At 36.4% G+C, this 21,220-nt stretch overlaps 1 protein-coding gene across 1 annotated transcript in view; it reads left to right on the forward strand.

The window, feature by feature from the left end:
* The window catches only part of CFTR (CF transmembrane conductance regulator), a 120,285-nt gene that overhangs the window by 12,070 nt on the left and 86,995 nt on the right, over nucleotides 1-21,220 (forward strand). The window contains exon 2 of the mRNA XM_081958605.1: nucleotides 17,574-17,684. Coding sequence (XP_081814731.1) covers nucleotides 17,574-17,684 — 111 coding nt within the window. The remainder of the gene's footprint in view (nucleotides 1-17,573; nucleotides 17,685-21,220) is intronic.

The raw sequence follows: 21,220 nt of genomic DNA on the forward strand, positions 1-21,220 counted from the left end.
TATTGTTCTATACAGAGGAATGGTGTCCGTGGGAAAGCACAGCCGGTAGGGACCACCAAACAGGCAAATCCAAAGGAGAATAAGTCGTTTAATACAAGACCAAAGCAGATAGGTGGATCAAGATATTCCAAATCCAGGGAAAAAACTTATTTGAAGAGGCTCCTGGAGGTCTCTGGGGTGGAAATTAGTTCAAGGCAACAAAGTTTTTCAAGCGAGGAGTCTCATGCACAAAGACAAAGAAGAAAGAGGAAGTGGGCCATCTTGGCTCAGCCAGTACCGGTGGTCAGGAAACAACAAAATCAAGATTCCCATGCATAGTTTAGAGAAGAATCAGTTCAGCCATCCTTTCTCTCACAGTTGTAATCAAAAGAGAAAAAAAGAGATTTTTCCCCATTAATTAAGGGAAGTGAAAGTATTTTAAACTTTTTAAACTTTCTCTCTCTCCCTTGCAAGGGAGAGATTTTCCAAGTGCCGCTTTTCCAAGGGGGGTGGAAATTTCCTCCCCCCTCCAATTTTAACTCCTCCACAGGTTGAAACAAAGTCCCAGAAAAAACTGCACATCAATCAATAGAGTAATAAACTGTAAAAGACCCAGGGAGAGTCCCCACCTCACCGTGCTTCAGCTGTTGCATTCAAATTAATCATTTCCTTCCGGACTGCGCTCGGCGAAGCGCGCGGTGGCATTCCGCGCGCTCCCTATGCTCTCCGGCTCCTGGGGCAAGGCTGGAGACCCCCCCGTGGCCGCTGCCGTTCCAGGAGGTCCCAGCAAGCTGCCCCTTCGGCAGGGTGCCTCTCCAAGGCACCCTATGCTCCCCCTAGGATTCAGGGCAGCCCACCGAAGCAGCGAGAAGCGGACGCGCGTGTCCGTTGCCTTCGGCCACCGGAAGTCGTCTCCGGGGATATCTTCTTAAAGGCCATTATTTCACTTATCCATATTATAATTTTTAAAAACTGTGGTTTCGAAACACAGTAATAGGATGGGTAATTTCCAAATGAATATTTATGAATTTAAAATTAATGTTTAACTAATAGCCATTTAATTCTATATACAATCTTTTTTGAACTCCATGGGCTCAAAGATATTGGAATTTAAATTCATAATACAATTTCACATTCATTCAAATTAAATCAAAGTACTGGTATGACTGAATTGGTGTTTTCTTCTGCAATACTATAATATTTATTTAAAGCAATAAAATAGCCTTCTTCCTTCATTTTTACTAAAATAAACAGGAGAAATAAATTCTATTGACCTTTGCTGACCCCTCTCTCAATATCATACAATATTAATAGTTTACTATAACAATACAGAACTTAAGGAAATCTATTACCGGTAATTCAAATTTCTAGTATATAGAACTTAAGGAGCATATAATAATAATACAAAAATTTAAAGATTTCTTTAACATTTCAGAAATGTATTTGCATTCTTTTGGGGTGGTCAGTTACATTTAAATGTAGCATAAGGTAGTAATCTTAAACAGATTATTTCTTTTTTTTTTAAGTTTCCCCATTTTAATCTTTTAAATGTAAGAAAAGATGCAATTTTTCTTGAATGTTAGATTGAAGACAAAAAGTTAGGGGTTTTTTCCCCTTCATACATTTTTCCCACCATAATTTCAAAATTGGCAACAAAAATCCTGTTAGATGTCTATTAGGTGTCTATTAGATGGTAGCATAGAGCTATTTGCTGCCATCCCCTTTTGATCAAACCTTTTGAATACAAGTCTGTTTTCCCTCTTGGCTTTTTCAAGTATTTCTGGCATGTAGACACTTCCCTTCTATCAGATCAAACTATATTCCCAGCAGTGAGTTTCCAACAGTTCAAGCAGGAGTTTTTCTACTTGATGATGTTAGTTATTAAATTCAGGATTTTCTGCATTACAAACCAAATATAGTGTTGCTGCTTAGATTTCCAGCCTTTTTCAAATGTATTTTTATTTTCTTTGGAATGGAAGTTTCTGACTTTGAGTTCCAAATTGGCCTGCAAGAAATCCATATTTGGTCTTAAGGGCTTAAGTGAAGACAATTCAATATAACTGAAGTGCCTACACAGATCAACTGAATAATAGTATTACTCCATGACACTTTTAAAAATCTTTTTGCATGGGGAAAAGAATAGCATATATGCCAAAGAGAGGCACCAATAAGAGCCTTAGTTTTCTGTATGCATAAAGAGACTTGAAAGAAGAGGTCCAATCCAGAGCATCATACGTTCCTGGCATTTGGTGCAGAAATATCATTTTAAAATTGCAAACATTGGGAACAGCAGCAAACAGCAAGAAATTTCTGTTTGTTACTGTCTACTGATCATGCCATATCTTGCATGTCAGGCTGAGCCCGAAGCATGTTGAAGAGCAATTCAATAAGAGTTCAATTCTTTATTTAACATACACACAATAGATAGATTCTTGCCAGACTCAACCTATACTACTCTAACCCTAACAGATATAACCTGGGAGTAATCATCATTACTCTCTTCCTCTGTCTCCTTTCTATCTCTGGACTGTGCTGCCTCTTGTCTGACCAGCTCCCTTTCTGGTGTATGGGCTCTCATCCTGGGAAACTGCGGGGTCACTGTAGTCCATCAACACCAGCTCCTCTTCTGAGGGCACTGTGTCTCGAATTGCAGCCCAGTTATGGTACCTTAATCTTACCTTACCTTAATATGGGAAGCAATATTATTAACACTATCTTTTAAAAGCAGAGGTCCTTCCTAGTCCTAGCATGCGTTAATACTGAATTTGGAACCATATGTCAGCTTTGTCATATGATCAGAAGTCCAGATAAGGAGGACACCCAGAAGTACTAGCTCTAATTTAATTATAAGATTAAATTAACAGAGTCTTGCAAATATAAAAGTATATCTCCCCCCTCCCCCTCGACTTTACAGTCAAGAAACTAGAAAGAGGCCCTTCTGAGTTTCGTATTGCTTCTGTAGGCTAAGTTCACTCTTGAAGGTGATGGTTGTCCAAGCTTGTGGGTTGATTTTTGAATGTTTCATTACCAGGCTAGGTAACATCTTCAGTGGAGTTTACGGGTTATCAGTGTCAATGTTCTTCTATTTATAAGGGCTTCAGGTGTGGGTGTGTCAAGTGAGGGTCTTGTGATGGGTCAGGTGTGAATCATCAGTGAGTCTTGTGATGGGTCTTGTGATAAGGAGGTTACATCAGGTCAGGGTCATTGGGAGGGGAACTGCTGGTGTGGAGGGGGGTTGTCTGGGTTGCTTGAGGTTGATGCTGTCTCAGGTTGGCTGTGTGGTTGATTTGGATTCTGAGGGGTTCATAGGCTGATTGTAGGTTAATGTATCTGTTGATGGGATTGCTTGTGGTGTGCCAGGCTTTGATGAACTCACAAGCATGGTGGGTGGTAGCATGGCCTATGATTTCTGTGTTGCTCCAATCAAACTGGTGCTGTTTTGTGTTGGCGTGGATAGAGATTTAGGATTTGGGATCGTGGCAATTGATTTCCAGCTAGTGTTTGTGGATCCTGGTTTTTAATTGATGTGATGTTTGTCCCACATAGAATTGGTTGCAATGGTTACAGTTGATTTTGTAGATTACATTGTTTCTTTCATCCTTCTGTATCTTGTTAAGTTGACTCTTATTTGTCATTACGTAGTTTGTGACTGCTCCTCCTGTCTTCCCAGGAGGACATTACTGTCTTCCCCATGACATTATACCATATGCTTGCAAGGTAGGCATTCTATCTGTGAACTGTAGGTCCTTATGTCTTCAGCCAACAAATACATGTGATAAGAAATGAATAATGATACATACATCTGTTTGTTCTGAAAATGGATTCCACCAGGATACCTATCTGTATAATTTTATAAACAGACAAAAGATCTTTCACCCGAATATATTTTCATTGGATTGTTCTTCTATAACACAATGCAAATAATTGGCAGCTCTGGAGGTAAAAATAATACTTGTGGTTAGTGTTGTGAGAATATCATGTATATACAAGCTTTATCAAAGTTTATCTTTTATTATTACTCTTCACATTGAACATGTTTTGCTCCTAGAAAAACAAATTATAACCCTAGTATGTTAGTATTATATCCTCATATATTAGTTTAGTTATATAATCTTTGGTACTTCATTACTGAAGGAGAATAACATTTTGCATGAAAAAAAGTCTGTGTAATGTATGTATAGCTTTGTAGATACTGAACTCTGGCAGAATTAAGGTGCCAAAATATTCTTTCTAGCCTTTCTTAGTGAATGATGCTCATTAAAATTGCTATTAGAGTCATGGAATTTCAAGTGAAACCCCAATGATTCTGTCCTATATTATTATAACTGAAAGTTTTCACTGAATATGTACACAAAGAAAATATTACGTTTACTTGATTTTACTTTACAGTGCTTATTGCTCAAAGTAACGAAGTGTTAAGAGGTGATAAGGATGCTGGTAGCTAGAACTTTGAGTAACATTTTTTGTTCTCTTGTGTAGAAATAGTTGGATAGAGAATTCTTTCCATAGAATATTATGCAGTTGAAAAGAATTGATATGCCATCTGTTTCAGTCCATGTAATCCTCAGCAGCCTTACTTTCATATAGCATCTGCATGAGATTTTCTACTGATTCATAAATGCTTGATTGAAATATACTGAGCTTCATATGGCACTTGAAAAAAATGAATTTAATGTGATGTTATTGTGAGGCCAGCAATATATATAATCAATATAAGTCATTCTGATTATGTGTTAATGCCTATGCAAATACCCAGGAGACGGTGATATTTCTAACTTTATTTGGCATTTGAGCCAATCAACCCAATGAAAATTTGACTTAGAGACATTGAGACAGGATTCACACCACTGATCTCTTTGGTTTGTAAATTATGTGAACCCAACTATTGAGGTTTTGGAAACCATGCTTTATAGTTTACCGTGTTTAGGATGGTAGGTGATAAATCTTTTGTAATCAATCTTAACTGAGCTCAAAATGGTCAGAAAGATTGAATAATAAGCAACTAATAAATCAAAGGCCTATAGATTAGACTGGGAAGTAAAATTAATAAATATATTGAAGGAGTACAATAACAAAACATTTCAGTATTGTTGCTAAACGAATTACATGGTATATGTCTATGAAGGCACCAGGAGTCAAGCTTGATTCAAAGGAAACTTTCATTGTTTGAACCTATCCAATTGTAACATGTAATAAATCATACTGTAGTAAAAAAAAACTGATTGAGTGTGATGTGTAAATGGTTTAGCATAATTCCCTGGCACCAATTTATCCCTACCAATTCTCCATATTAAATAGTTTTTAATGGCTCTTGCTCACTCACAGCTCCTCAAGCTATTATGTATGAAGCATTCCAGTATTGAAAGCATCTATTAATTAAAGAACCTTCTTTGATTTTTTTTCTCTAGACCTGCAATAGATGGAGGATAATAGAATCATTTTAAAAAGATGTCTTGCTGAGCACTGCAGGAGAAGCTCTTATCTGTAGAAGCTTGATATAAATATTTCCAAGGCATTTAGATGCCTGCTTTTCTCTAAGCTTTTTATTATTTCTGTAATTAGTTCTGTATGTTACATTAACCAATCTAGACTAAAACAAAGTACATATGTGAATTATGGATTTGAGAATTCATTTATTATCATTTAAGATATTTAAAATGTCAAACTATTCTCCAAGGCACCTGAGGGTAGAACAAGAAGCAATGGGTGGAAACTAATCAAGGAGAGAAGCAACTTAGAATTGAGGAGAAATTTCCTGACAGTTAGAACAATTAATCAGTGGAACAGCTTTCCTCCAGAAGTTGTGAATGCCCCAACACTCGAAGTCTTTAAGAAGATGTTGGATAGCTATTTGTCTGAAACGGTATAGGGTTTCCTGCCTAGGCAGGGGGTTGGACTAGAAGACCTCCAAGGTCCCTTCCAACTCTACTATTGTATTGTATTGTGTTGTATTGTAAAAAAATCCATCCATATAAATATAATTCTTCTGCACGTGCTTCAAAGTGGGTTGTGGTCAATTAGTTTTTGTCCCAAAATGAATACTATAAGTTGATAGAATAAAATCCTTAAAGTTGTTGTACTTAACTGTGACCCCCACATAGTTTAAAAAGTTGATGATGACCTAATTTAAAAGCTACCTGCACTCCAGACTTCTCGTGAGAGGTATTTATCCATCCTGGCAAACTGCTTCTTTAACAGGAAAAGAAAAGAATATCAGAAACAGAAGAAAGAGATTGCCTATTGATAATGTGCATCCCCTTGTATTTTTTACTCTAACTCAACCACTGATTATTTGTGCTGTGCCTAAAATGAGGAGTCCAACAGATTACCTCATAGAGAATGTAGCTGTTGACAGAAAAATGATTAGGCAATAGGAACCTTTCTGCAAAAGAAAGCATAGATAGAAACTCTTACAGGAATAATTATTGCTCTCCACTGGTTCTGAAACTTTTTTATTGCATTTCTAAACTGATGCAATCTTGGGTCTCCCATATACTCATAATAATCTGCAGGTTCCATATAGCTAGGCTGAGGGTACTTCTGAAGAATTACAGCATTAGCAACTGATGAAAATTCTTATCTCTCTTGAGTTCTTGGATTTCCTTCATGTTGAAATCAGAATTACTGTAAGATATATATTTGTCACCTGCTCCCACAGTAAGCACCACTCCCTGTTTTTTTAAATAGTGCAAGAAAATACAGTAAGGAAATAAGAAAGGTGGGTTTCAGAGAACTAGGTGGAATGTTGATATTCCCGCTTTTCCATTGGTTAATCTGATGGACTTTTCTTCCTATTTTTCATTTCCTGAAGATCCAGGGCAGACACAAGGACTTTCACGTAGTGGTGCAAATATGCTGCAGATGTTTTAACTAATGGTTATGTAGAAAGACCATTGTTCTTCTTTAGAAGCCTTATATATAATATATCATATATGTAAAAGTATGTCAATGATCTGGTGTTATTTGGTTTGGAAGCTCTTTATTTTGATTCTCCACACCAGTTTTGGAATAAAGTAGAGTATTTGAAAAGTGTAGTTGCTGGATATAATAGTTGGAAAATGATAATGTTGGTAGCATTCTGGCACACACAATGGTATGTGTGCAAGATTACTTGTGCTGAACTTGCTAGGAGACAGCGCTGTCTTGAAAAACACCCAGTGCTGCTGTTACTTAGGAGATGGTAGCTGTTCTAAAATAACCTTACTGAGCCTTCCAGGTGCAAATGAAGTCTTTATTTTTTACCTGTGATATGAATTACATAGATTTAGGAATATCACTGCTGGGAAGTACCAATCTTTCTTCAATTTATGGAACAACCAGCAGGTGTGCAAAATTCAGTTTACACTAACTTTTCCAACCTAGCATATTCCAGATATTGAAGTGTACTTCCCAGAATTCTGAGAAGTGCAGCTCCAGCACATAAGCAAAGTACAATGTTTGGGAAAGCTATTTTAAAGCCTGAGTAAAATGTTGTTCTATTGTTCCTAATTTCAAGCACAGATAAGAGAGCTTATTCAAGAAGGACAAAGGTTGCTGTAACTACTCAGCATACCTTTTCAACTATTACTGTGGGACACTTTAGAGAAATAATTCCTGGAGAACAAATATCACGCTCAATAATATTAACACACCTATTTCTATTTCAAGCATATTTGTCAACATTAAGAAAAAGAAAAGTCAGTACATTTTACCAAGACTCTCAATTTAAGATAATTACATAAAGTTTGTTGCTTAGCATGTTATTGGAACATTATAGCCCTACATGGAGTAGGTAGGTAAACATTGTACTTAAGGACAGGAATTGTAAAAGTCTTGAGACATCTTCACAGAAAAAAAGAAAACCTTCTGTATTTTCATTTACTGATATAGGAAGTTGAGAAAAGTTGAACAAACAGAACCAAAGACATTGATTAAAGGAGGAAATGTTTAAAAGGGAAAAAAAGTTATAAAGCAAATAAGAGTTAAGACAATGCTGTATTTACACTGGAGCTAGTATCATTCTTATAAAGAGTATTTGGTTACTTAATAATGAAAAGAAGAGGTGGAACTTGTTTTCCTTCTTTACCTATATAACACCCTTGTTTCTTCTAAGCTTCCTGAGTATGTGTCCATAATAACAGCACTATTACTGTCAAACGACTGACAGCAGCCAATTGTTTCAGGAAGACATCCTTTAAATGCCCAGATATACTATTGAAATCATATACTAGTGCAATGCAATACATTCTACTTGTCTACCACTTCCTCTCCTATTCTTCCCCATTTATTTTATTTTAGTTCTCATTTCAAGATCCTTCAAATGGACCTTGAAGGCTTTCCCCCTAGACTCTGGATAGACTGGAGTGGTCTGCTTGAATGACATTGTGTGATTCTGTTGGGCCAAAAGTTTTAAAACCTCTTCTCATCTGTCAAGATTTTCTGTCCTCCTTACTCAGAAAATCTGTAGAAGAAAAATCAATTATAGGAAGGAGGAAGTATAGGAAGTATATTTTTATGCTTCGGTGAAGGGGTAGCCCAGTGGAGATAGCTAAGACATTATCTCTATCTATCTTCATAGATCCTACAAATTTAAATTGTATAGTTCCAGATTCTCTTGTCTTGAGCTAGCTAAAAGACAGCACTGAGATGCTCATTATAGCAGCATAGAAACTGGCACTAAACACCAGATCTATAGAAACAGGGATTAGTAGACAGGATCCAAGGTGCATACTATACAGAGAGGCCTAGAGAGAATCCAACATATAGTGGCAGGATGTAAGATGCAGGCAGGAACAACATATACTGAATGACAGAACCAAGTACCTGGCATTGTGTACAGGAGCATCTGTACAATGTATTGTCTAGATCCTTCTAAGCCCAGATGTGAGATTCCACAGAAGATCATGGAGAATTCAGGTTTAAGATCCTATGGAACTTTCAGATCTAAATGGACAGATACTGGCCAATCAAGCAGACATCATGGTAGTAAACAAAGACAAGAAGACAGCTGTGGTGATAGATGTGGCAGTGCCAGGTGACAGCAACATCACAAAAAGGAGTATGAGAAGTTGGAGAGTATCAGATTCTGAAGGAGGAACTTGAGAAGATGTGGAAAGTAAAGGCCTGAGTGGTCTGGGTGGTGGCCTGTGGGGTGGTAGGAGCATTTGAGGATATGATTGCTAAGCTGGAAGAATGGCACCCACAATTCTAGGAACAACCTGAGAGCTCTTGTATAGAATAGTGCAATACTAGGAACAGCCAAGGTACTGAACAGAACCTTCAGACTCCAAGGCATCTTATAGAAGACCTGTGATTGAGAAAGACGCATAACCCCCATAGGGCTGAGAAGGGAATCTATAATTTTAATTTAAAAATGTACAATATACCTTTAAGTGCATTGGGAAGATCTATTTGATCTTGTCTGAACTTGAAAAATAAACTGAGTTGGGCTTGGTTAATAGATGAGAGGAAGAGAAAATCGCAGGAATATGGATTAAATTGGGAAATCAGAAAAACATCCCATAAGAATATGGACACTTCCATAGTGAGTTGTGTCAAAGAAACAATGAGCTTGACTAAATTATGTCTTTGCCATATATTAGAGTGTCCAGCAATCATGTAGAAACTTCTGTTTTAATTTGGGTCACCTTATTGTATCCTAAAATGTTGACCACTCAAAATTGTTGTTTTGAGAGAATTATAGGTTAGATTATTGTTTTGTAATTGATTCCAAGAAATCATGTTGCACTTGACAGGAGAAAGAAATGTGTTAATAATTAGTATCACATTCTTTGTTAAATGCAGAACAATTTTTAAATACGTGTGTAGTATAAAGATATACTTTTGAGAGTGCCTTTGAAAGATAAGAGCATAGTGCTCTTATCAACCATGTTTGTATGGTATGGTGTAATCATGCCACATTCTTTTCTTGATAGGCAAACTGGTTTCATTATTTTTTTCTGTGACTTTTTTGAAACAGAAAATGTCATTTTGAATTTGTGCAATTACATCCACATCCCATATCTAAATTCCTTTAGTTACCATTAGTGTCAGTTTTGGGGTTGAATTTAAACCTTATAGAGTGGATCAAAATGCCAGTGTTACAATTTTCATATATGTGGTTTTTGGAGATACACAAATTCCACCTTTCTTTAGTGTATACACTATACACATACAATCCCATACACAATAATTAATTTAGGTGATAGATATGGAATCAAGGGGGAGTGATTAAGAAGTTCTTATGTGTTTAGATTTATAAAAATTCAGAAAAATAAGTGATAAGTGCGAATGAATAGGCTAATTTTTAGTTATGGCAAAATCAGAATACCAATTGGGTGGAGAAGTATAGCAAATGGATATCATGAATATTGCATGCTATGACTGTCTGAAATGCTGAATGGGAACATTCCACCCTGAAAGATTTGGAACCAAGTCCAGCTTGTTATTGTACACTTGGTTAAGCTGCAAATTCAAGTTGCTATGTTATTATGCCAGTAATGTTAGAGCAAGAGTCTAAGTTGCCATGAAAATTAGAAGTTTAACTGGTCACCTTAACTGAGTTAAAAAATATTTAAAATGTTTTCAAATGTTTTATCACCTGACCTTTAGTTATTTATCCTTTTTATTTTCATGGTTACTTTTCACTTAACAATTCACTTAACAATCATGTTACTAACTTTTCAACTGCAATGATTCACTTAACAGCTTTGGCAAGAAAGGTCATAAAATGGGGCAAGACTCACTTAACAAATGTTTCACTTAAGAACAGAAATTTTGGGCTCAACTGTAGTCATAAGTCAAGGAGACTATCTGCATTTCTTTCCTGTCTATTTCATTTTCAAGCAAAATGTAGATCCAGAATATTGCAAAAAAACACAAATTTTGACAATAAGATACCTTTTTTATTCTGTTTGACATATATTTTTTAAAATGAGGAATGCTGATGTCCTTAGTAACTCTTTTGTTTGTAAAGTTTTATAAAAACAAATATACTTCTTAGGTGCTGTTGTACAGTACTCGGTACTGAAGGGTTCAATTTTTGTTTGGGGTTCAAAAATGGATTTTTCCAGTGATGTAACTTTAGATGAACTATTTGTAAGTTGAGGACCACCTATACTTCTTTGTGTTCAAAATAAGAAATTATTATTAGTAGAATAAAGTCAGAGTTGCACTATCTTGTCTGGGCTTTTGGAATAATAAAACTGAGCATTCCAAGATGCCTGTACTCTCTGTGCTTTGATGATTATATGTGCTCTACCAATTTTTAGACAATCGAATTTAATTATATCACTCTATCTAGTTTTACTTACTGAAAAGGCTATTCTGGTTAAAGATTTGAGACCCACTGAAGAGCCAATTGCTTATTTACCAGCCCAGAATTTTCTGAATGGAGGATGTACATAAAGCCTTGCATGAGGGAATGAGATCTTTAGTTCAACTGCCTTTGCTGCCCCACTGAAGTAGGGTTGGGTTAGGGTTCAAGTCATAACGAAGACTCATAATGAAAATCCATATGCCTTCATAAAATTTGAACAGATGTCTATCTGCTTGTTATGGGTAATAATGTAAGTTGCCAAACTTACTACAGTGGCTATTGCAAATGGAAACTTATTGAGCTGCCATGGTTTTAAATTTTCCTACCAGCCACACTCAAATAATTTGAAGCCAAGGTACCAAAGAGACATTTCAAAATTATTTGTAGAATTCTGGTAGCCCAGGAATAGTGTTGCAATGTGATAGTGTAGGGAAATATGTTCTTTGTGTGTGAGATGGGCAGTAGCAAAATTTGATAAATAATTAACCATTACATGATCAGCTCATGTAAATAGGAATATGTACTATATTGGATTTCCATAAAGTGATAGATTGATAGGTAGAAGCATTGGTCTTGAAATAGTGGAAAGCCTGGGCAATTACAGTAGCTTGAATTTGAATCCTCCCCAACACTTTGGGGACTTCAAAGTATTGTCTCAATCTAATCTCTTCCATTGGTTTCCACTGATCCGCAGGGTAAAACAGTGCATATTTTTAGAATGTTATAGTTGTAAAATAAAATGTCTAACTTTGAATACTATCTCATTTAGTGCTGGGATCCTCTGGTACTACTGAGCTGGAAGTCATTATAAAATCATACTGAATATGTTATTCAGTAATGATTAATTGTCATTCTATTAGACAATGAATCTGAAAAGCAAAAACAATTTTTCATCAGGAGTGAAATCAAGAAGATGAATTACAAGATGTACAAGAAAGGAATCTACTTTATATTGATATAATCACATGCATCTTAGAATGTACTTTGGCATATAAAAATATTACCATTGGGAAAGTCTATGCTTACATATTGTGGCAACAAAGAAAGAAATAGAAGGTAAAACTATTTAATGTACAAATGGTAGCTAACCTCAAACTCCTAATCCATTCCCAATGAAGTAAGAATGAATTGTTTCCTATTACTACATTGAGTTATAGTAGCAGCAAATGTTTGCTTGTACCTAAGATCAGTTTAGACAATGGACTATGTTTATCTACCGAGTTTTATTTCAGCAATAAGCTATATACTTTATCTGCAAATAATATGACTTGGGTGGCTAGATAAACATAAATGTGTTCGTATAAAAAGCTGTGCAGCATTAATTTTCTTTAGTTGAGTACAATTTTGTTCAAGAATAAGTCCATGCCAATGTCCTCTTTAAAGTTGAAAATGAACTAGATGTGCTTCTCTGTGTGTGTGTGTGTGTGTGTGTGTGTGTGTGTGTGTGTGTGTATTCCAATGTAACTTTTGTTGGTTAGGCATGCATGAAGACATATATTATTTATATATTATTTTCTTCACTGTAGCTGTACTTAAGAAGTATAAGATAAAACAGAACACCCCTTGATTCAAAGAACAATCTTTGAGATTCACATGGTGTTTTCCTAGAATGATACAAGAGTCACATCATCTTTTTTCTTTAATATTGGGAAAATGTTAATCACATTTTAAATAAAAATAATTAAACATATAGGGTTTATTAGAAACATTTCCCCCAAATATGATATGAAATAGGCTGGGATGATTTATAATCATTCTAAAAACTGTTGAAATGTTTTAGTCATATGAGTAAAATCAGAATCATTCAGGATGTGTACTACACTGGAACATTTCTGTTTTGCATTACTTCTTTATCTTTTTCTTATCAATGGAAATGAAATAAATGTTCAGAGTTTTCTTATCTGAAAGATAAAATTGCATTTAGGAAGAGGAGGTACTGATGCATGTTTTTAGTTCTTTTCAGAAGCTTCCACATTTTGGATTGCTTTTCTGGCAAACTTTCTCAACACTGTACTGTCCAACTGGGCAAGGATTGCAAGTCACAGAATTCCCAGCCAATATAGCATTTGGCATATTAGGAAACTGCTTGATTCAGAAAGACCTCTTGTATGTAACAGATAAATAAATATAATTTTAGCAGTTGATTAATTAATTAATTAATTAATTATTAATAAAAACTGCAATTTCCTTGTTGCCTGAGCCTGACAACATAGGTTGAGAAAGAGAAGGACTGGCCCAATGGAACCAAGATGGCTTTCGTGCCTAAGGTTGATTCGAGAACTCATAGTCTTCTGGTTTCTACCTTGGTACCTTAGCCAGTAGCACATACTGACTCTGTCATATAGTATCCGAATACAAGATACTAAATAGTTTTTTTAAACCATATCTGTAATGCTCTTTTTTGTAACAATTTAATTGATAAATTAAATTAATTTCATTTCTTAAATGCTTAACCAACATTTTTGGCCTTGCAAATTATTGGGGTTGTTGAGCAAATTCTGGTGAGTGTTATGGTGATCTGTTGGCATTGCGACTGCACTTTCTAGGCAAACTGCAGCTAGATGCTTGGTCCAGAGTGCCAAAATATCTCTGGAGGAAGGAGAGATCATTGAGATAACCCATATGGCTCCAAACAGCCACTCCTTATGAGAAGACCATAGGAATTTGCTGTTTTGTGGTTGGCTGGGAGTCAAGAGACACCACCAAATTCACACTTATAATACTATTTTTTAAAGACAAAAAGCTCAAATGAACTCCATTTCTTAATCAGTTTCTGGAGGGTTTTTTCTGTTTTGGAATTATTAAGATGGAAAATTTATTGTAATCATCAAGTGATTTGTCTTTCCCTTTGAGAAATAGTTGGAGTTAACATTTTTAAAGTTCTGAAAAATGCTATTTTTTTGATTAAATATTGAAAGCATGCATGAAATATGGATTTTAGAAAGTTAACAGTGGACTAAGGATTCATATTGACTTGCAGTTATAGAGTTGAATTAATTAGAATATTTTTTCCTGTGGAAAATAGTAATTATTTGGTGTTTTTTTTTAAAAAAAGAAACATGATAGTGGGACCTTGGAGGTTTGACACTATAGGAAGATAGGTGATAATAAATTTATTTCATTAAGAAAGATTGGATCAAAAATCTTTGATGTTTCTGAATTACTTGATATGATAGATCTTGTGTCAATGAAGTTACAGAAGATAAACAAGCTACAATTGATAAGTGTGAAATTAATTGGAATGTGGACTTAATTGTGTGAATTAAAGAGGAGATGGAGAAATTTATTCTACATATACAAACAGAACTGATAGATATTTCACTGTTTAAAGAAATGTACAGATTTTAAATCAGAAAAATTATTTGGATAACTTTTGCTTTCTGGATTCACAAGAGAAGTCTGAGGAAGTCCTGAAAAAAATTATGAGGAGTGATTTTAAAAAGGACAAATTTTATGTAATGGATATTCAAAATAGGTATGGTAAAGTTATGAAAGATCCTTGAGGTGCCCCTTCTCAAAGTAAAGATGAATAAATAAAGAGGCTTTGATGGGGTAAGACTATTAAAAATTCAAGGAAGGAATACAAGATTGGCTTTTTTTTGATCAAGGTTAAAAAAGAAAATGAGTTGTATCTGGTTTCCCCAGAATGGTGAAATGGTGGTAAGATCCCAAAATTGCTTCTACTTGTTAGTAAGACAAGTTCTTTCTACAGTTTTTGTATTTTTAAATTTTTGGTAGTTTTTATTAGTTTGTATTGTTTCTAATTGTAATTCTTGATAAAATATTTTGGGGGAAAAGTGAATTATTCAGGTATATGCCCTGCTTCTGAACCTGGAGTTGATCAGGTATGAATGTGATGATCGGAAAGTCCTTCACATGTTCCCAAGGGCAATATAACTTTCAAGAAGAGTTCTCCTTAGGTGTGGAATAGTGCCTGGAACATTGGGAAGGAGTTGGTGAACATCTTAATTAATTTGTTATGTTGCCATCTGAGATACAGATTACAGCTTCAACAAGAAGACTGTTATAACCAACTCTAGGGAGAATGGATACATTAAATCTTATTTATTCATTCTTTTGGAAGAAATATCCATCTGGTTCAGTTCCAAGCTGGGAGAAAGGCACTGGAAATAAAAATGGAGGCTGGAGGCTGATTGGAAAGATAGTTTAATGATGAAGTAGAACAACATGGATGGTTTTGCTTCATCATTAAACTGTCTTTCCACATGGATAGTTCTGGGCAGCCAACCACATGAAGTTGAGAGTGGGGGTTTTTTATGCCTTCTCTGAGCTTTGCACTTGAGCTTCCTGTTCCTGTGCAATAATATTGTATTCTGTTGGCTACTGTAGGGGTTATGTAGGGGTCATAGCTGGCTTTTATAGGTTGTCTGAGCTCCCAGGTTTGGTTGAAGGTTGGACTGCTGAGATGATGCAATGAAGTGGCTTGTGTTCTGAAAGGGTGTTGGGCAAATCCTATTATGGCTTAATGGCTTTGTCCTGGTTTGGATCTTGAATGAGGGCTCATTCTAAACAAAGTCTTTGTTTCAGACTTTGCTGCAGGGAGTAATGGATTACCAAATCGGCATTTCTAAAAGCTGCCCCAACTCAGTATCTGTCTCCCTCAAGTTTCTGTATCCCTTAAGATTTTTTTATTTCTCTTTTAGGGGAAATATTTTATTCCTTTTTAAATTAATCCTCAAAATATTTCATTCTTCTAGGACTGTGTGCGGCTTCCTACAATCCCTTGCAGCCTTTGGCTACTATTTATATATTTAAAATCCAAAATTAGGTAATGAACACCTTGCTTGCTTCCCTATACGACTTTGAAAGAGAAGCATAATAATAGAAACGAAAACCATGTTACATTACTAAAAGTGTTGCTGTTTCCATTTATATATGAAAATAATATTGCAATTCTCTCTCTCTCTCTCTCTCTCTCTCTCTCTCTCTCTCTCTCTCTCTCTCTCTCTCTCTATCTCTATCTCTATCTCTATCTCTATCTCTATCTCTATCTCTATCTATCTATCTATCTAATTGCAATATTTTATATATATATATAGTAAATGGAAGGAAAGTCAGATTGCTATAAATAAAGAGCAGTTTATTATAGACAAGATTAACATAGAAAAGATTTAATTTTGAGAAGAGCCATTGTAAACTGCTTATTTACAGCATACGTTTATGCAGTAGTTGTACCAAGATAACGATAGCAGATTTCCACACTCAAACTTCATGAGCGAGTGGATGTATTTGAGCCTTCAATTTAACATTTCGCTGATGTAGGTAAAAACCATGCACCATTTTTTTTGAAGCAAATAGTTTTAGAATCAATGGCATAAGGCAGGGATGTCAAACTCAATTTCATTGAGGGTGCATCAGGGTTGTGTTTGACCTTGGGGCTGTAACCGGGGTGGGCATGGCCAGCTCAACGTCACTTATTTTCGACTGGGACAGCCTCCTGCAGCCCTCTGCAGGTGAAAATTGAGCTCCGTTTTCACTGGCAAAGGCACTGCAGGCCGATCCTTCACTGTTTTTGGGCCTTGAGTTTGACACCCCTGGCATAAAGCAATGGAATTGTGAAACTTGTGGAGCTGAAGGGATTTCTAAAAACTCTATGCCAGAAGCCTAAAAGGAAAAAAAATAGAAATTCTGTTATGTCCAAGGGTTTTGGTTACTCAAAATATCTTAATAAGTATTGTAAGTGAACCAGGAACTCTTGGAAATAGTTTTTTCATGGCAGTTCCATTATTTACATATGCTTCATTCTAGCATGAGATCAAGTTCAAAAAAATTCTACGTTTATGGCAATAAGGCATCATAAGCATACATTATGGTTGCTAATGGTATATATTTATAAAAACTGTGCTCTGTTTTTAACTGGTAAGAAATGAGCCTATGTTGTAATCATGCTTTATAAATGTTGGTAGATAGTTTAAACATATTGATCCAAATAATACTTACAGATATATTTAGGATCTTGGATGCATTCAGTGCTATATTAAGTTTCTTTTTTTCTCAGATTTCACAGATTTAAACATTCACTGGATTTGAAAATTATGTTGACCATATAACATCAGTAATGCATGGGCTCCCCTTGAGGACTTGCAACAAATTATGCAAGATTTGTTCTGCATCTTAATATTTATTTATTTATTACACCAACATGCATGATTGTGCAATCATCATGTGATTCTGGAGAGCTAGGAGAAGCTATAAAAAAAGAAAACTAAAAACTGACTTATGTCATATGTTATATAAATGTGTAGATTGATTTTAAAACACTTGTATTATTTTGCAGATGGACAAAGCCTATTTTGCAAAAGGGCTATAGACAACGTCTGGAATTATCAGATATTTATCAAATCTCTGCTTCAGATTCTGCTGATAATCTCTCTGAAAAATTAGAAAGGTATGTATTACATATTTGGAAGCGTATAATGTTGTTTATGTGTCAATTATTATTTTTCTTCTACTTTTTCTTTTGAATATTCTACATGGCATATGTTAGTGGTCTCTTATTTCATTTTCAGAAATATAATTCTGTAAAGGCGATTGGGTTGAGTAAGAAAAACTGGCCAATTGTTACTCAATAAATTGTGGAGTGGAATTTAGAAATAGACTCTCCTCAGTTCAGGTCCAAGGCCCTGTTTGCTTATTACCTTTAATACAAATTGCATTTTAGTCAGCCAGCTATCATAATTGATATAGTGCTGATTTCAGAAATATTAAAGTACATTATAATCCTTTTTTTATGTCCATGTGCCTTCAAGCCAACCTTGACTCCTGCTGACTGCTTGGTAAGTCCTTGTAGTTTTCTTGGCAAGGTTTTTCAGAAGTGTTTTGTCATTGCCTGCTTCCTAGGACTGACAGAAAGTGACTGACCCAAAGTCACCTAGTTAACTTTGTGCCTAAGAACTAAAATGCAAGCCTCCCACCTGATGCCTTAACCACTACATCAAACGGATTCTCTACAACAGGGGTGTCCAAACTTGGGAACTTTAAGACTTGTGGACTTCGACTCCCAGAATTCCCCAGCCAGCCTGGCTGGGGAATTCTGGGAGTCGAAGTCCACAAGTCTTAAAGTTCCCAAGTTTGGACACCCCTGCTCTACAATATAATCTCAGGCATATGTTCAAATGTAAATCTTGCTCAGGCATTAATACTTAGATTGCAGCAATCGGTCTTTAAAGTAATTATTTTCATATACATATTCTAGAAATTTATTTGAAAATAGCCTTCTTTCCAATTATGTTTGTAAGTCACTTGGAAATTGAAAGACCCTTAGAATCCTAGTCCAGTGAAAAGTTTTTCAACAAATCATTTCTAATATACCATCAAAACTTATGAGGAGGATTGTGATTTATAATCTATGATAGTACAATTTAAGAAAAGCTTCCAAAATCTGTTTAAAATGGTTTCAAAAACAAATTTCGTACATACCCAAGAACCAGACTGGACAGTATGAAAAAGAAACCAAATTGCATTAATAAATCTAAGATCAGTAGGTCTGACCTCTTCAATTCTGATCAAAACGTATTGTTATAACTAATGACTCTAAGATAAATACAAATAATATTTATTCAGCATGGATTTTTTCTACTTTGAATTTCTGCTAATTAAATTAGGCGTATTCTTAAAATAGTTAAGAATGCAAGTAAGGACTGTGACGTTGATGCTAGTATACATCTTGGCACAAATGATCTGTCCCCAAAAGATGTACTTTCTGTGAAGAATGATTTCCAGAGCTTGGGGTATGAACTTAGTAGTATAGGTTGTAGGCTTATCTTTTCAGAGGTTTTACCAGTATATAAGGAACAAAAAGGGAAGGGCCAGAATGTAGCAGAGTTTAATGTGTGGCTAAAGGAGTGGTGTAAAAGGGAAGGCTTTGGTTGTATTAGTCATGATGCCTGGTCCAATGAAAAACTGTACGAAAGAGATGGTTTGCACCCATCCAAGAAAGGGACTGAGTTACTTGGCATTAAATTCACAGATTTTCTGGATAAACATTTAAACTGAACAGCCGGGACAGAGAATTAATTGATACAGCATATTTCTGTCCCCAGCAATCTAAAATCTATAGGGTTATCAGTGCATGTAACATAGATGTTTGTGCGAGTAAGATTATCACTCCTGCTGTCAAGCAAAACCAAGCATTTAATAGTGAGCGCCATATCATGTGCACAAATCATACAAGTGGCAAGAAAATAGGGGCAGTCAGACATAACACAAGTTATGTAGACAGTAAACACAGGGTCAATCAAAATGGATTCAAATGTCTGTACACCAATGCAAAGAGTATGAGGAATAAACAGGGTGAATTAGAAATTCAAGTAAATGAGGGTAGATACGATATTGTTGCCATTACAGAAACTTGGTGAGATGAAACCCACAAATGGAACATACAGCTAGAAGGATTTAAATTACTTAAAAGAAATAGACCAAATAAGAGGAAGTGGAGTTGCACTATATCAGTGATGGCGAACCTATGGCACGCGTGCTGCAGGTGGCACGTGGAGCCATTTGTCAGGGCACGCGAGGCGCTGCCCTGTTAGCTGGCCAGCGCGCATGCGCACACTGGCCAGCTGAGTTCACCTTTTTAAAAGCCATTTTTCGCCCTCCCCAGGCTCCAGAGGCTTTATAGGAGCCTGGGGAGGGCGAAAAGAGCCCTCCGCCCCCCCAGAGGCCCTCCGGATGCTTCAGGGACCGTCCGGAGGCTTCCCTGAAGCCTTCGGAACACTCAAAAGGATCCTCCGAGCAAACTGGAAGTGACCGGAAGCAAACCGGGGCACGGGTGGGTCTTTTCACCCTCCCCAGGCTCTTATAAAGTCACTTCCGGTTTGCTCGGAGCACTTAAAATGACCCTCCGAGCAACCCGGATATCACTTCCGGTTTGCTCGGAGGATCCTTTTGAGCGCTCCAAAGGCTTCAGGGAAGCCTCTGGACGGTCCCTGAAGCCTCCGGAGGGTCTCTGGGGGGGGCGGGGGGCTCTTTTCGCCCTCCCCGGGCTCTTATAAAGCCTCTGGAGTCTGAGGAGGGCGAAAAAAACATGTAAAAATGGGGGGGGTCACGCGTTGTGTGTGCATGCACACTGGGGGGGTCACACATTGCATTATGGGTGCGGAACGCCCACACACGACCCCCCTGCGCTCCCCCCACTTGTGGCACGCGAGCCAAAAAAGGTTCGCCATCGCTGCACTATATATAAGAAATAACTACATCTCTACAGAAAGAGAGCACAACAATGATGAGAACTATCTTGAGTGCATTTGGGTCAATATTAAAGGTTGGGGGAAATGACATTGCCATAGGTCTATACTACAGGCCACCCAACCAAGCAGAGGAAGTAGATGAACTTTTTGCTAGTCAGCTAACTAAGGTATGTAGAAAGCACACCACAATAGTAATGGGGGATTTTAACTACCCTGACATCAACTGGGAAACAAACTCTGCACCAAGTGAAAAATCCAACAGGTTCCTAACCTAGCAGACAACTTTGTTTCCCAAAAAGTAGAAAAGGGAACAAGGGGATCGGCCATATTGGACTAAATTCTCACTAATAGAGAGGAAATGATAGAAGGTGTTGAAGCCACAGAAACCCTGGGGGCAAGTGACCGTGCAATATTGGAATTCAACATTATGCAAACACAAGTAATACAGCAAAGTCAAACTAGAATCTTGTACTTTAAGAGAGCTAATTTCAATAAACTTAGAGAGAGTTTGGGAAGAATTCCATGGATAAGAATCCTCAAGGGTAAAACAACTCAAGAAGCTTGGGAAATTTTGAAAAATGAGATTCCAAAAGCCCAGTCTAGTACAATACCAATGAAGAAGAAAAATAACAGCTCCCAAAAGAAACCAGCATGGCTGCATAAAGAACTCTCTGACAAATTGAAAGACAAAAAAGATAAGTATAAAAAGTGAAAAGGTGGGGGGGGACATAACTAA

This window comes from Natrix helvetica (assembly GCF_964273705.1).
Source record: "Natrix helvetica genome assembly, chromosome: 6".
Taxonomy (NCBI): Eukaryota; Metazoa; Chordata; class Lepidosauria; order Squamata; family Natricidae; genus Natrix; species Natrix helvetica.